Source organism: Carassius auratus, unplaced genomic scaffold, assembly GCF_003368295.1.
Source record: "Carassius auratus strain Wakin unplaced genomic scaffold, ASM336829v1 scaf_tig00214501, whole genome shotgun sequence".
Lineage (NCBI taxonomy): Eukaryota > Metazoa > Chordata > Actinopteri > Cypriniformes > Cyprinidae > Carassius > Carassius auratus.
Genome location: NW_020527681.1, coordinates 353,707 through 369,718, shown reverse-complemented (window position 1 = coordinate 369,718; position 16,012 = coordinate 353,707). Strand labels below are relative to the sequence as shown.

Genomic DNA, 16,012 nt, shown 5'->3' with positions numbered 1-16,012 from the left:
ACCGCCGGCATTTCAACGTTGATTCAACGTTGAAACAACGTCAGGTACCATGGTTGAATCAACGTTGAAAAACCTTTCGATTTTGCAAATTGGATCAACGTTGAAATCACGACGTTGATTCACCGTTGAAATCGTGACGTTGATGTATGGTTGAAATCACAACGCTGATTCACTGTTGAAATCCCGACGTTGAATCAACGTTGAAAAACCTTTCGATTTTGCAAATTGGATCAACGTTGAAATCACGACGTGGATTCACCGTTGAAATCGCGACGCTGTTTCACCGTCTTACCTGCATTACGGGTGAATTAGGGTCGTGCTGCAGCCCTGGGATGAAAGCTGAATGAGGTGTTGATTTTGAAAAGTTAATCAGCGTTGATAACACGACGTTGTTTCCCCGTCGTACCTTGCACCGTGTGTAAATACACCTAGATCCTAGTGGGCATTTAGATCAACAAGGTACATGCAAGGCTAAAAATCTAATGACTGGCAGCAATGGCTTTACAAACAACTTCAATAAACTACCACATGCTCAAAATTGTCAAACAGCAGTTTAATTTTGGAAACATACTGTATAAAACAGATGAAAATAATCCCACACTTTATTATGCAGAGTATGCATGGAGGTAATGCTAAAAACATGTAGTAGAACAATCCAAATACAATAATATTTAAAGGTTTTTGTGAAATACTTTGGCACATAAATGCATATTTTTTTGCAGCACTTACAAGACAAACCCTTGTACCTTTATGACTGAAACCAGTGGATCTTTTATTTTGGTGGAAACCTACAGTTTCTGTCAAAAACATGTTTTAGTAATGTGTCTCATTACAAGAGTTGTGTACATTTGTGCAGTGAAAATGTGTTGAACAGTTCGAGAAGGGAACCTTCCACCAGTTGATTTCTAATGGGAACCCCCCCGGACTGTGTCTTCTTTACCGTGGGGCATGCAGAATGAGATTTCTACCGCAGGGCACTCTAAAATGTTAGAACCAGCAGCCTTAGTGTATACAGTGTGGTTGTGCTTCGGGTGATCCTTGAAAGTGTCCCAGCGCTAGGTCCTTTCTGACACCGTCCCCTCCACTCTCTCCCACTTGTGCACTTTCTGTACCGTCCTGTATAAACATTTACATTTAATCATTTAACAGACGAATTTATCCAAAGCGACTTACGAATGAGAAGAACAGAAGCAGTCAGGTGTACAAGCGAACAACAACAGGATACAAGTGCCATGACAAGTCTCAGTTAGTCTAGTTCAGAACGCATAGCCAGGTTTTTTTTTTTTTTTTTTTTCAATATGAAAGACAAGAAAAGAAGGAAAAGTGCTAGCATTAGTTGGTTAAGTTCTGGTGAAAAAGATGAGTCTTAAGATGTTTCTTGAAAATGAGTAAAGACTCAGCAGTTCGGATTGAGATTGGGAGGTGATTCCACCAGCTGGGCACAGTCCAGGAAAAGATCTGTGAGGGTGATTGTGAACTTCTTTGGGATGGCACCACAAGGAATCGTTCACTTGCAGAGGGCAAACTTCTGGAGGGAACATAAGATTTAACCAGTTTGTTTAGATATGTTCACAATGTTTGACAATAACTTTGATATTGTGAAATATATTTAACTGAAAACTGAATGCAAAATAAATCACACAATATTTTCACTTTACAGTTCAGTAACAGTGAGGTTGGAAACAAAGTGGACAACACTATTCATTAAACACTTAATGTATTCAGATGAAAATGTACAATATTAACAAATTATTCACAAGCAGTGTTTTCAGAGCCCCCAGTTACACTGTTTTAATCAGAACACTAACATTACAGTGTAGTAAAACAAGTCAAATCAAATTCAGTACATTTTTATTAAACTAAGCACAATCAAAACCTATCACAAAAGGTCAAAGCATCTCTAGCAGAAGTGACAGTGCAATGTAGCAGATGAACAATTTCTTACCAATGTTTCAAGAACAAGCTGGATCCTTGATGACTCTACAAGGGGAAAGAAGAAAGAGTTTACTGAAAAGTTCTTAAAAAGCAGGATTTCATATTATACCATTTCTTTAAACCATTGATCTCAAACTCAATTCCTGGAGGGCCACAGCTCTGCACAGTTTGCTCCAACCATAATCAAACACACCTGATTCAGCTAATCAAGGTCTTCAGGATTACTAGAAACTTCCAAGCAGGTGTGATTTGGAGCTGGTTGGAGCTAAACTCTGCAGAGCTGTGGCCCTCCAGGAATTGAGTTTGAGACCACTGCTTTAAACCATTGATTCTCAAACTTTTTATAAGTACCACTTCAGAAAATATTTGTTATTAAATATTAAGTTGCACCATAATGACCAACATTACATTTCAGCAGTGTAGTAGGCCAAACTATTCAGCTACAGGTCTATAGTTAAAAAATGAGGCAGTTTTATTCTAATAAGAAAATTAATTGTCAGACACTTTACCATGGTAAATACAGTTTGAACATTAACACTACAACTGTGCTTACATACACAGGTAAATTAAAAAAAAAAGTTTAAATTAAAATTTAATTTTAAATGTAATTATGTAACAAAAGTTACAAAACTGTACTGTACTTTAACTGTAACATACTTAAATGTGCAAAAAAAAAAACTTACTCAAAGATTAAGTTAAAATGTATTAACATTAATTAGTTTAATTTAGTGATTCACCTGCAAAACAACTAGAGGGGGCCTGACACTTTGAGAACCATGGCTTTAAACAATCCTTTTTTATTTCTTTTTTCATTTTCATTAATTCATTAAAATTATATTATTTAAATACCGACATTTGCACTTATATGTTGCAGAAAACACTTTGAAACTATTATAAGAATACAAACATATATAACACACCTAATGCATGGGATTCATATCAGGAAAATATGGGAAAATCTCTAAAAGACAGACATTAACACATAACTCACCAGTAACACATTAGGTGAGCATCTAACTTGATCAGCTGTGATAAAGCAATGCAAAAATAGACACACGGGTATTTATTTATCTGCAGGTTACATGTCCTTTTAACTACCCATTTGTAAACTCTGGTAATACTTTACTATTTTCAAAAGATAATAAAGATAAAGTTAGCGATTTTCTTACCTCATTTTGACAGGATGTTTTCAGGACCTCGCAGAACACCTGACCTTTCTTGTGTTCACAGTTTTTGTTCTCCATTGACAGGTCACGACTCAAATTCGCTCAAAATAAATAAAAAATGTACAGGCAAATATGAAATAATTCGGGACCGACCGAATTATTATAACTGACGGGAGCAGTCAGTTATAACGAGCAGCAGCTCACAGTTAGCCGCCTCAGTCACTCACAGAAAGACGACAACAACGGTCATATTTTTAAATGTAGAAAAGCGCGAACCGATTAATTGTCCAGTTTCCTGAATGACAGCCAGATTAACCAATCATGATAGAAGTAATAAAATAAAACTACCAATGGGAGTTGTTTCAGTGTGATAAAGCAGCGAAATGTATAGTTTTATTGTTGTTAATGATGATAATATTTAACATATACCTTTAGATTTTAGAATAGGTATCATGACTAAAATATTTTTAAATGCTATTAAAATAATAATTAATTTAAATAATTTAATATAAATAATTTAAAAGCTTGTTAACCTTTTTCTACCATTTAGCATTAAACATTTTTAACATTGTTTCATTAAAACAACTGACCTTATTTCAACCATATTTCAATGTTGAAAGTTGGTCATGTGCTGGAAGTTTTTCAACAGTTCATCTTTAAACGTTGAATCAACGTTGTTTCAACGTTGAAACCACAACTGACCTTATTTCAACCATATTTCAACATTGAAAGTTGGTCATGTGCTGGATGTTTTTCAACCGTTCAGCTTTAAACGTTGAATCAACGTTGTTTCAACGTTGAAACCACAACTGACCTTATTTCAACCATATTTCAACGTTGAAGGTCGGTCATGTGCCGGCTGGGGCTGCTCGGCTGTGAACACGAACGTGAACGCGGTGGGTTAAGTTACTTCACCTTCAGTAAAATGCGCGGGCGAGTGCTGATACCTGGAGAGCGCGCGGTCGAAACGCTCCAGCCCAAAATGCCACCGTTTAAATTTGATTGACATAATTCACAATGGATTCGGAGAACAAAGGTTCCCTGAATGTCAAGATTATGGAGCGGAATACACAAGCCTTTCTCATCTCTGACCGGACGGGTGAGAAAAAAACACGTCCTCTATTAAAGAATTTAAGCTGCCTGTATTAATTGGTTTTCTTAATTAGTACAGCATGCGCGGGAATTTATATTCGTGCCTCATAAGATAGCGACGCTCCTCATTCAGCGCTAAATTATTCAGCAGTAGTCCTACTCGGAGCAGAAATGGGACGAAAATGGGACATTTTAGACGATATGCTGACAAAAACAGCAATTAGGGGACGTGTTTTTGTGTGTTTTTTTTTAATGATTAAAAATGCTGCTGTTCTGCTATATTTCTTTAATGATATGTATCGAGACAATAAATAGGATGCTAATAACGTGGAAAATCAAAAACACCTCAGAATGATCGACACAGAAAATGTGCAAATAGCTAAACAGTAATTAACTTTAATTAACTGAATGCAAACACTTTTTGTGTGGTTTAAAATTGTAAACAAAGGAAAATAATTAGAGTTTAAAATTATTTATTATCCTTATCTGTCAGTTTGACAACTTATTCAATTTGACATCATGGGTGTCAACCAGGACTGAATAATTACCTAATTTCTACCTCACTGTCAGTAAGCCATTCATTTACTGTTTGACAGGTTTGGGTCAGAAGAACAAGAGGATAAGACCTACCTGTCAGAAAGAAAAAATTACAAATGACAAAATGAAATGAAGAGCAGTTTTCATCTCAGTGCTGACGTAGCCTACTTCCCCTTGAAACAGGAAGTTGGAGCGGGACATAGGCCAATCAAAAGTCAAGACCACATACTTCACAAAAACTGAACAAATGAATAAAGCGACCAATAAAGACACATCAACAAAGAATTTGATGTCAAGAGAGCATTTTATTGGAGGAAAATTTAGAGTGCAGGATGATGTCATAGATATTTTTGGGCTGTTTTCTCTAAAAAAAAAAAAGATAATAAGAATATCAAGATTTTTATGAAGTGGAGATTTCACTTTTAAAACTTTCTTCTTAATTAACAGTGAAATTTACAAGCAATTTTTAAGAGAATTTCGTGTAGACTAAGAGTGTAGACTAACATACAGCAGTTAAATTATAGTGGACAAGCCACAAAACTTTCTCCAAGACAGCAATTTAGATTAAAATAAATGAAAATGGAGAATTTTCCTCTGAGATGTTTCTTCTGTAGAAAAAGACGCCAGTTTCAGAAGAGATCTCGGTGATGCCTCAAACTGTGCTCAGATTTACCAGCATACCTGCAAAGAAAAGGCAAGGATCTCAATATGAACTTGCTTTCCACACTCATTTTATAATTCTATACATTTACTGCATGACAACAACTGACTATATTTTTGTTGATTTCTTATTACGTTGGTTTCTCCAAAGAAGCAGGTAGTGGTGACATCAGCAATCCTGCATAAATGATGATGTAAAATATCGCCTGTACCGTTGAGAGGGGGACAACAAATCAGGCCGCGGTCCTCCACGGCTGCTGACACATTCTGACACTGATAGATCCATGTGGAGAGCTGCTCTTAATTACCTTTTAGCCCCGCACTGGAGAGAGAGAGAGAGAGAGAGAGAGAGAGGTTTAGAGGAGGCCGCGACAGAAATGAATGCGCAAGACTTCTCCCGATCAATCAGCCACTCCGGCCTCCTCTGGATCATCTGTCACGTCCCGGAGAAAAGGCAGAAAGAGAAAGCTCTTATTCTTCCCCATCTCAAAGAGGAAAGTCACAGAATGAGAATGACAGGTGATAATAAAGAGAAAGACAGTTTGGAGGTGTTTAAGAGGAGATCGTGATGACGACAAAGCTCAAGGTGTGCGCGTGCACACACGCTGATATAGTTAGCAGGCTCTTATTGATCGCTTCTGTTGTGGTTTAATTGCAGTTAAAGGTTTCAAATTGGCCCGTGGATTATTTTCACCAGCGTCAGGATGCATTAAGACATTGATATTACACACACACACACACACACACACACTGGCTTAATGGTTAGAGAGTTTGACTGCTAATAATCCTAAGGTTGTGGGTTTGAGTCTCGGGCCATGACTGAGGTGCCCTTGAGCAATGAATGAATTCATCCAAGTTGAAATCTTGAATATGTGTATGTTTAACTACGTGTTTATATTTACAAACCTTCACTAAGATAATAAGTGGTTGCTAGGACATCTCTATGCAGTTGCTAAGCTGTTCTGAATGTATTTTTAGTGTGTTACTATGTGATTGCTTGCGTTTTCTAACTGGTTACACACTGGCCCAGGTGTAATAGTGTGTTTGGGTTCGTTCAAATCACCTTAAATTTAAAATAAATGCTTACAAACTAGGGTGTATCAATACACCAGGATTATTACAGTTAACCAAAACTTCAATTAAATAAAATAAACGTTAACTGAAATACAATTAAATATGAACATCTTTCTTATTTCAGCTAGTTGCCAAGGCAGCATTTCTTATTTTAGTTTAGTTTAACTTCATGAACCAAAGTAGCAAATCTAAAACTGAAAATAAAAATGAATAACTATGTAGACATATCAAATTAAAACCACTAAAAATGACAAAAACACACTAAATTAAAATGACCAAATTACATAAAAAAATGTACAAATAAAACTGATTCAAAACATTAATAAGAAATATAATATCATCTCAATACTGTAATAATACTGCAAAGTCAGCTATATTAAGATATATGATAAACAAAAATCACTATTCATTAAAATAATAAACGTGGTATTACAGAGTAATGGCAGAATTATGATTATGATGCACATATCCTTGCAGTCTGATGTCCCTGACTATATACATTCAAAAAGTTTTAAATATTGTATATTTTTAAATAATTTGTTTAATTTCCAAATGTGTGACCTTCTTGGTTTACATGATTTGAACTCTAAACTTCTTGTATCCTGATATTTTGTAAAACAGTATGCCATAACAACATATACTGTATATCCATATATTCTGAGGCGGACTATCAAATGTATGTGAATAAAGCAGCATGACGCGTGTTTGACCTCTGTGAATGTGAAGTGTCTCTGAGAGAACATGCGGTGTTTGACATGACGCACGGTGCTCGCGAGCTCTGAAAGCTTTCACCTGCCCGTGACATGACCCTGCATCAAAGCGTGCAGGGGACATCTGCCCGAGGGGCTCACGGCCAGTGTGTGTGATGGACGTTCAGAGCATGTACTCGAACCCCAAGGGATCGGCCACGTTCTTTGCAGCTCGCCAGACTGCGAGGCGCTACCAGCAAAGGAAACAATCTCCTGATGTGGCGTCCAGTTTCCCGTTATCTGATGGAGCGCTGGATGATGTGCTGGGACACAGCAGCCTCTGCTGACACTCTCATGATGACAGGACACAGCGGAAGAGAGACCTGCAGTGAGAGAGAGAGAGAGAGAGAGGAGAGAGAGAGAGAGGGAGGAGAGAGAGAGAGAGAGAGAGAGGGAGAGAGAGGGAGGAGAGAGAGAGAGAGAGAGGGAGAGCGAGAGAGAGTGAAGGAGAGAGAGAGAGTGAGAGTGAGAGAGAGAGAGAGAGAGAGAGAGAGAGGGAGAGAGAGACTTTCTTCTGTGGCCTGGACTGCATTTAACTCAAGTAGAAAGAGAGAATGTCATAAAATCATTATAATGTGTGAGTGTCATTCTACAGTATAGTGTCTCATCAAAACATTTTCATAAATATTTAAATATAAATGTAATATTTAGTAATAAATAATACATTTAGTTATATTAAATTAATTATATATATACTGTATATATAGTTTCATATATATGTGAAAATTATTATTTAATGTATATATGAAACACTATATCACATATAAATATGAAAAATATTAATATAAAAATATATGTAAATAAAATTATATATATATATAAAATTATATATATATATATATATATATATATATATATATATATATATAGTTATACATTATTTAAAATAAATTATGCATTTAATTTTATAAATTAAAATGATTAGAAGAAAAATGTGTTGGCATAATCTTTATATAAACTCTACAAAGAATTTAAAAGTTCAAACACATTTTTACTGCTGGTTTTAGGCTGTTTGCAAAGAGACATTCCATCTGGTATTTACCATTTCTCTCATCTAAAATTCTGGAACATCTACAGCAGATCAAGTCATCTGCTCTCTAACAAGGGACTTTCCCCACTGTTTTAGCTTTTAAAAGTATCAGATGAACCAAAAATATTATGAAATACATTTTCAGATCTCAAATATTCAACCACATCCTGAAAATCTGTGTTTACATAGTGTACATAAAAAGTATCAAAGTACTGGGTCTGTGGACCGTTTAGATCCTTTACTCCTACATTTTGGGGTCATCTTAATGTTTAAAAGTCTGATGTGACCAAGTTCTCACTAAATCTGCACTTTTTTCATTCTCCATACATGGAAAACTCTCCGAAAACATTCTGAAGGCCCCCCTTGAATCTCATCAGCAAGTCATTAACTTTCAAACCTCACAAACACATTCGCGGAGCTCAAATCCTCCCTTCATTAAGTGATGACATCCTATCATGAAAAAACATCTTTAATTAAAACAACCTCCCCGCCTGATCTGCACGTTTGATTCACGCATGATTCTCAGAGGTGCTGTGAGAGCCACAGATGACGGGACTGAAGCCTGTGTGAAGTGCTAGAGCGGGCCACTCTTGGTCTCATCCCTAAAGCCCAAATGTCGAAATCATCGCTGGCTCAATTACGAGTCAGGACGGCTATCTTTCTAATTGACTCTGATAAGAGAATTATCCAAACGCAGCACTTTAATGACTTCTGCTTTAATTAGTGACAGTATAAAAGGCGATTTGGCCTTCCTATTGTGCTCAGATCTTTTGTGCGAGCCATCGCAAGTTTTGGACAGTGGCTGTTTGCATCGTGAAGTGGTGAGAAAGAAGTTTTTACGAGCTCAGGACTGAAGAGTGAGCTGGGAATGAACTAAATGAAGCTAAAACCAAAGTCAAGGCCAATGTCAAAGAGTTAGACGTTCATGCAAGAGACAATGAAAGATTCTCATGTGTTTAGTTAGTCTGGTAAGTGCCCTGCTATTCGTGATCTTTAAATTAAATATTTTTTTATGATGTTCAAACTCAAAATTTATATTGGTAGAGAAGGCCTGAATCAGGTTTTATTTGTTGACATGTCATCCTTCTTTTCTCCGTTATTAAGCTGAAATGGTGTTTTTTATTCTTAAACTATAAATCATCATCGCTAACGACCTGGTTCTGGTCTGTTGACTCAATCTGAGTCCAGACATTGATAAAACCTCTCATAACATCCACTTAGTACTCAGTTTTTACAACCTGAACATTTTCGATCAAAGCCATCTCAAGTTACCACTTGTGTTCCCCAAGGTTCCGTTTTGGGCCCTCTTCTGTTCATTATTTACTTACTGCTTTTAAGAAATATGGAATTCACATTGAAATAGTCACATTTATTCACATTTAAATATTATACAATAACATAATATAGCCTATCTATTTGTCTACATAAAAATTTATATATGTATGTATGTTATATAAATTAGTCAAATATATAATATTAAATATTTCATTATTAAATAATATTTTATACACTTTTATTTTAATAATAGATACATTTCATATAATACAATATGCAACTCTGCATAATCTATTAACATTCATCTTGAGAAATCTACAAAAATACAGTCAGAGAAAAATATGTTAAAAAAATATAAGACAAACAACTCAGTCAGACCTAAACACGTTTCCCCCAGATTTAAATGGGACGTGATTTCCTCGAAGGCACCTCAGTGACCAGCATGTGACCTTTGAAAAGAAGTGAGAAGAATAAATGTTTTCAGTCATGGTGAAAGGTCACATCATCTCATTGAGGTCAGCGAATCCTCAAAACACAGTAACACAGTATCACCTATATGATGTTTGCTTCAACAGCGAAAAGGAATAGAAGGTAAAATAAGTCTCCGAGCCACAACGTTGGAAGTTTCCAGAAAATAATATATTTATAAACATTTAATAATTTCCATGTGCAGGTTTCAGTAAGCTGTGCACTGCCTCCCTCTATTGTTCAACAGAAAAACTGCCCTGGAAACCCATTCAAGCAGTTGAAGTTACTCTGACAGCAGGATTCATTCTCTTTACACTAATACTGTAAAGTACAGTAGCTGTGTTGTCACAGTATAGTAATTGTCTTTTTAGCAGTAACAAATGAGGTCTCTTTAGTCACCTGAGTTGTAAGATGTCTGTGCTCTACATTAAATATTACAGTTTAGGAGGATATAAATAATAAATGCCCCATCCTACAGGTGATATATGTGGCTCCTGGAAATGGCAAATATACGTCTTATCATGCTGAGCCCACTGTTTCCTTATCAATATCAGCAGTGAACCTGCAAACACTCCCATACCTTTCACAAAGAAACAGATCCGTCAGCATAAATTGACACTAGTTGTGTATTTATGGGTGATATATATATATATATATATATATATATATATATATATATATATATATATATATATATATATATATATATATATATATATATATATATATAGTGCTGCATCTAAAGCTACATAAAAATGTTAAATAAATTAATTCACAAATGTATGTACATTTAATTAATTTAATTTTAATTAATAATAATAATAATAATAAGTAAAACTTACGTAAATATAGTTAAATAAATTTAATTATCTATATATAATATAATATAATATATAATAATATATTCACAAATAAATTATATAATATCATAATAGATTAACAAATAAAATATGAAAAATGACTAAAACATTTGTTAAACGAAAAAAAAAAATAGTGACGTGTAGAAATCTAACCCTAACTGTACACTAACTTTATATCAGGAGCATAAGAGAGGTGCTGAACTAAACGAACTTCAAGATAATTCAAGTCAAGCATTTTTGTCAAGCTAGATAAACACGCTGATTCTGCAGCTGACACACTGGCCTTGGCAGTGGTGAAATCTGTGGGATTCACACACCTGTGGGCGTCCGCCATGAGAAAAACACCTGTTTTGTGAACTGTGGGGATATATATATATATATATATGGATGAGTGAAGTGTTCAGAGAGCAGAAAGTCCTGACAGACTGCAATCATGCTGAGGATCCTGTTGTTGAGCGTGCTGGCCGCCCTGGGTGAGACCTTTGTCTGCTTCTCTTGAGAGAATCATTTGTTAACAAGTTAACAAATGCATACAATACTCAGAACTTTAAAATCGAGTCTACTTGGACTCAAACTCCAATAATACTGCAATCTTAGCATGTCTAAGTGTGTTTTTGGTGTCCAGCGCTGGCTGAGCCCGGATATCTGGAGGATCAGGTCCCTGAGGAGAGGGTCGTTGGTGGAACGGTGGCAAAACCCAACTCTTGGCCCTGGCAGGTAAAACATTTTAAGAATAAGGTCTTGGTGATTTTCCACCACTAAATGGAGAAGTTTCGAGTAGTCAAGCTATTTTTATTAATATGGTAGAAGCTTAGTTGCTGTCACACTAACTAATCCAGTCAGCTTTTAGGGTTATTTCTTTGCTAGTTCACGAGGCCAATCTTATTGAAATGAGGCCGTTTCTACTGTTTCCCCCTACAAATCTTCTTATTGTAACAAAGTCATTGTCTGTCTCTCAGATCTCTCTCCAGTACCTGTCGGGTGGCAGCTACTATCACACCTGTGGTGGGACTCTGATCAGGACTAGATGGGTGATGACTGCCGCCCACTGCGTCGACACGTAATGAATCCAGGGTTATCTGTAGCTAGATAGTTGAGAAAAACAAGGATTTTCTCAAGTTCAAACAGAATGTAATAAGTCCAGAAGTGTAGTGTACGCTTGTTTCCTGTGCAGCTCGAGAACTTGGCGTGTGGTTCTGGGCGACCACGACATCTACAACCACGAGGGTCGCGAGCAGTACATGAGCGTCAGCGCCGTCTACATCCACCCCAACTGGAACAGCAACAGTGTGGCTTCTGGGTGAGTAAACATCTGTATTTGACCCTCTAACTTTAGCACTCACTATTCTAATTATATTCTTTAAAAAAAATTAACTACCTTTCTAATCTTTTTGTTTTCTATTTTATTTTCATTTATTATGCAATTGTGTGTGTGTGTGTGTGTGTGTGTGTGTGTGTGTGCGTGTGTGTGTGTGTGTGTATATAGACCTCTAACACTAGCTTGTTCTATTCTTTTTCTATTCTATCTGTTTTCTTTTTATTTATTATATTATTTAAAAGCCCATGCTACTTGTACTGTGTTAACCTAACTGAGACTTGTTATAGCACTTATATATCATTGCTCTTTTTGTTGTTTTTGAATGCTTCCACTGTTTTCATTTGTAAGTCACTTTGGATAAAAGCGTCTGCTAAATGAATAAATGTAAGCTGTAGCGACAATTATACACAATATATATGACTTCTGTATATAATCAATTACAAGCAAAACTAACTAGACTGTATTGATACATAACAACAGTACTATATTGACAATAACACAGTACAGTATCTCACTGCCTCAACAAATCGACTTTAACTCAACATACTAAACTGTATTATATCCTGCTGAAAAAAAGAAAATTAAAATGAACCTAAGATGTTTTTTAATAACTGTCAAGCAACTAGTAATCCATAAGGTGACCAGATTTCTGAGGTGAAAACTGAGGACATTTCAGTTCAGTGTTCAAAGCATCATTGAAATCTCACCTGAGATTATATATTTGTTACAATATATATATATATATATTTTTTTTTTTGTTTTAATTGTCGTGGTTTATTAATATCATTATTAATAATAACAATGTTTGAGGATCAAACTTACCCTAGTTTATTAATAGGTGTACAATTCACCAAAAACCACACTATGAAATATAAATAGCAGATCGAAATAGGATTATAATAAAATTACAAATTTACAAACACATTCAAAATAAACAATGACTATGATTACATATGATAAATAAAACTGTATTTAACAAATATTTGTAACATTTTCTGACTATAAAGATCATTTCACAAATGATACAATGTTTTCAAATGATTTATTTTTTATTTTATGTAAGTTTCAGGAATTTGTATTTATTTGTGCAAAACAATTAAAAAACTTTACCATGCCGTGTTATAAAGTGCACACAAACAGTGTTACTTTGTTTAACATGTATAGTTATGTCACTAACTTGAAACCAGTAATGATGTGTCTTTTATTAATTATTTATTTATTTATTTTCGAAACATTGTAAAATGTGTGGCCTATGTATTTTGATTTAAATACATAGGGCAAAATATCTTTTTAAATGCTTTAAAAATATAAAATTCTTTATATTTATAAAATATATTTTCAAAAAAATTTACAAAACAAAATGTACAAAATATAGATTGATAGTAAATATATTTACTATATACAATACTATATATATATATATATATATATATATATATATATATATATATTTGAGCAAAAAATATTTGTGTTCCTCACACATTAAAAAACAGTACTTTCAACATATCATATAACAACAATCATGCAATAGAACTGAATGAAACACTATTTATGACTATATCAATCTAATACGTAATGTCAACATCACTTTCAACTTTTATACTTAATATTAATGCAACATAAATGTACAATTACAACACCAACACAACTTGCATGATCATCTCAAGTTTTTCTGAAGTTATAGCGCCCCCTAACACGGTAAATGTGTGAACTGTGTCCATTCAATGCATTTCAGATATGATATCGCCCTTCTGCGTCTGTCCTCCGACGCCTCTCTGAACTCATACGTGCAGCTGGGCAGTCTGCCTCCCTCGGGACAGGTTCTGCCCAATAACAACCCCTGTTACATCACCGGCTGGGGCCGCACACAGAGTCAGTTTAGCCTCAAGCACAACAAATCAGCCACGGTGTTGCCTGAAATCAGTTCTGACTCATCTTTCTGTCATTTCTCCAGCCGGTGGGTCTCTCTCGGCTCAGCTGAAACAGGCCTCTCTGCCCGTGGTCGACTACAGTACCTGCTCTCGCAGCGACTGGTGGGGAAGCACCGTGAAGAACACTATGGTTTGCGCTGGAGGCGGAAGCGACTCTGGATGCCAGGTGAAAGAGAACGACTCTCGAACAGATCATAAACTATGAGAAGTCGTTTGGTTCTGCGGAAGAAATCTCTCATTTTGACTCCTGCTGTGTTGTTTTTAGGGTGACTCTGGCGGTCCTCTGAACTGTCAGGTCAGTGGTCAGTACGTTGTTCACGGTGTGACCAGCTTTGTGTCTTCATCGGGTTGTAACGCCTACAAGAAGCCCACAGTCTTCACTCGTGTGTCTGCATACATCAGCTGGATGAACGGCGTAAGTGCAATTCATAAAATCACACTGTCATTATAATAAACTTTACATTAGGAGCTAACAGACTGTAAAGATCATGACTATCTTATAATACTCTGTTTTTCTTGTGCCGTTTTATTCACATCAGATCATTGGATGAGGAGGAAAACCTGAGAGGATGAAAGACGAACATCCTTCATTTACCAAGCTTTAACATCTGCGCCGGCCAAAAATACATACAATAAACTTTATATCTAATCTTGGGCTGCTTTTGAATCATTTTTTAAATTATTTGTGCAATCAAAAACTCTCACCATAAACATTTGAACCCTAAAAGTACATTCAGTTTCAAAATTAAACACAAGAAGAGTCCAAACTCAGCTGGAAATCAGTGAAATCAGATATTAGACACTGAATGGTAAGATAACTGAAATGTGGTTGATATGAAATTGATAACCTGAAATTGCGATGTTTGACTCAGTTATTAATGGACTGGACCAAAAAAAATAAAAATCTGATATTTTAAAATAGGTCTGTACAAATTGCACTTGCAGTTTAAGTCTAAAAGACCTGCCACTTGTTCTGTGTTGTGCATTTTTCATTTTATGGTTAACTTTTCACTTCTCAAATACAAATCACACAGTAATAAATAACAGCACAGCTATGTTTTCATATACTATGTATAAAGTTCAAATATCAACAAACTTTATGTAGTAAAGTAAACTCATGGATAACATAAAATGTTAAAATATGAAAACCTAAAATATGAGCTGAATGAATTGCTAGTGGTATCCAAACAGTATGAACTCTATTCTTTATTATAGTTTCTGTCATTGTACTCATGAGGGGGCATAGGATATTATAATGAAAAGAGAAAACTGACCACAGATCAGTGTCCATTTGCCATTGAACTCATGTTTTCCAGACTCAAGAAAAGACTTAGAGACAGAGATTCAAGTTTTACTGTAAGCTTACGTATCATTTTAAACATATAATAATATATTTGAAAATATAAACATATATAGCCTGTTCTTGTATGGTCAGTTTATGTATAATGAACAAAACAAATACGTGTAAAATGAAGTGAAAGTGAAAGTTGTCACATTTGCCAAGTATGGTAACCCATGCTCGGAATTGGTGCTCTGCATTTAACCCACCCAAGTACACACACACACACACACACACACACACAGCAGTGAGAAGTAAACACATACACACTCACACACCCGTAGCAGTGGGCACCATTTGCATCAGAGCCTGGAGAGCAGTTGAAGGTTCAGTGCCTTGCCCTTGGATCTCACCATAGTCGTGGTATTACACGTGGTACATTCACTCCCCTCACCTACAATCCCCGAGACTCGATCCTGCGACCTTCGGGTTAAAAGTCTGACTCTCTAACCATCAGGCCACAATAGGACTTAAATGGTTAGTTTACCCCATAAATTACTCACCCTCAAGTTATCCTAGGTGTATATGACTTTCTTCTTCAGATGAATGCAGTCAGAGTTATATTAAAACTTGTCTTT

The 16,012-nt window shown here is 35.6% G+C and overlaps 1 protein-coding gene across 1 annotated transcript; it reads left to right on the top strand.

Moving 5' to 3' along the window:
- Positions 1-11,209: 11,209 nt before the first annotated feature.
- On the top strand, positions 11,210-14,744 carry LOC113092165 (elastase-1-like). Its single transcript, XM_026257780.1, has 8 exons — positions 11,210-11,319; positions 11,472-11,563; positions 11,806-11,906; positions 12,021-12,146; positions 13,900-14,036; positions 14,119-14,261; positions 14,361-14,510; positions 14,635-14,744. The coding sequence occupies exons 1-8, from the start codon at positions 11,280-11,282 to the stop codon at positions 14,644-14,646; spliced, it is 801 nt and encodes a 266-aa protein (XP_026113565.1). The 5' UTR covers positions 11,210-11,279; the 3' UTR covers positions 14,647-14,744.
- The last annotated feature ends 1,268 nt before the right edge of the window (positions 14,745-16,012 follow it).

Excerpts from the sequence above, each read along its gene's own strand:
- LOC113092165 (XM_026257780.1), top strand. The coding sequence starts at position 11,280 with ATGCTGAGGATCCTGTTGTTGAGCGTGCTGGCCGCCCTGG. Across the intron at positions 11,564-11,805 it reads CCAACTCTTGGCCCTGGCAG|ATCTCTCTCCAGTACCTGTC; the intron begins GTAAAACATTTT and ends TCTGTCTCTCAG. Across the intron at positions 12,147-13,899 it reads AGCAACAGTGTGGCTTCTGG|ATATGATATCGCCCTTCTGC; the intron begins GTGAGTAAACAT and ends AATGCATTTCAG.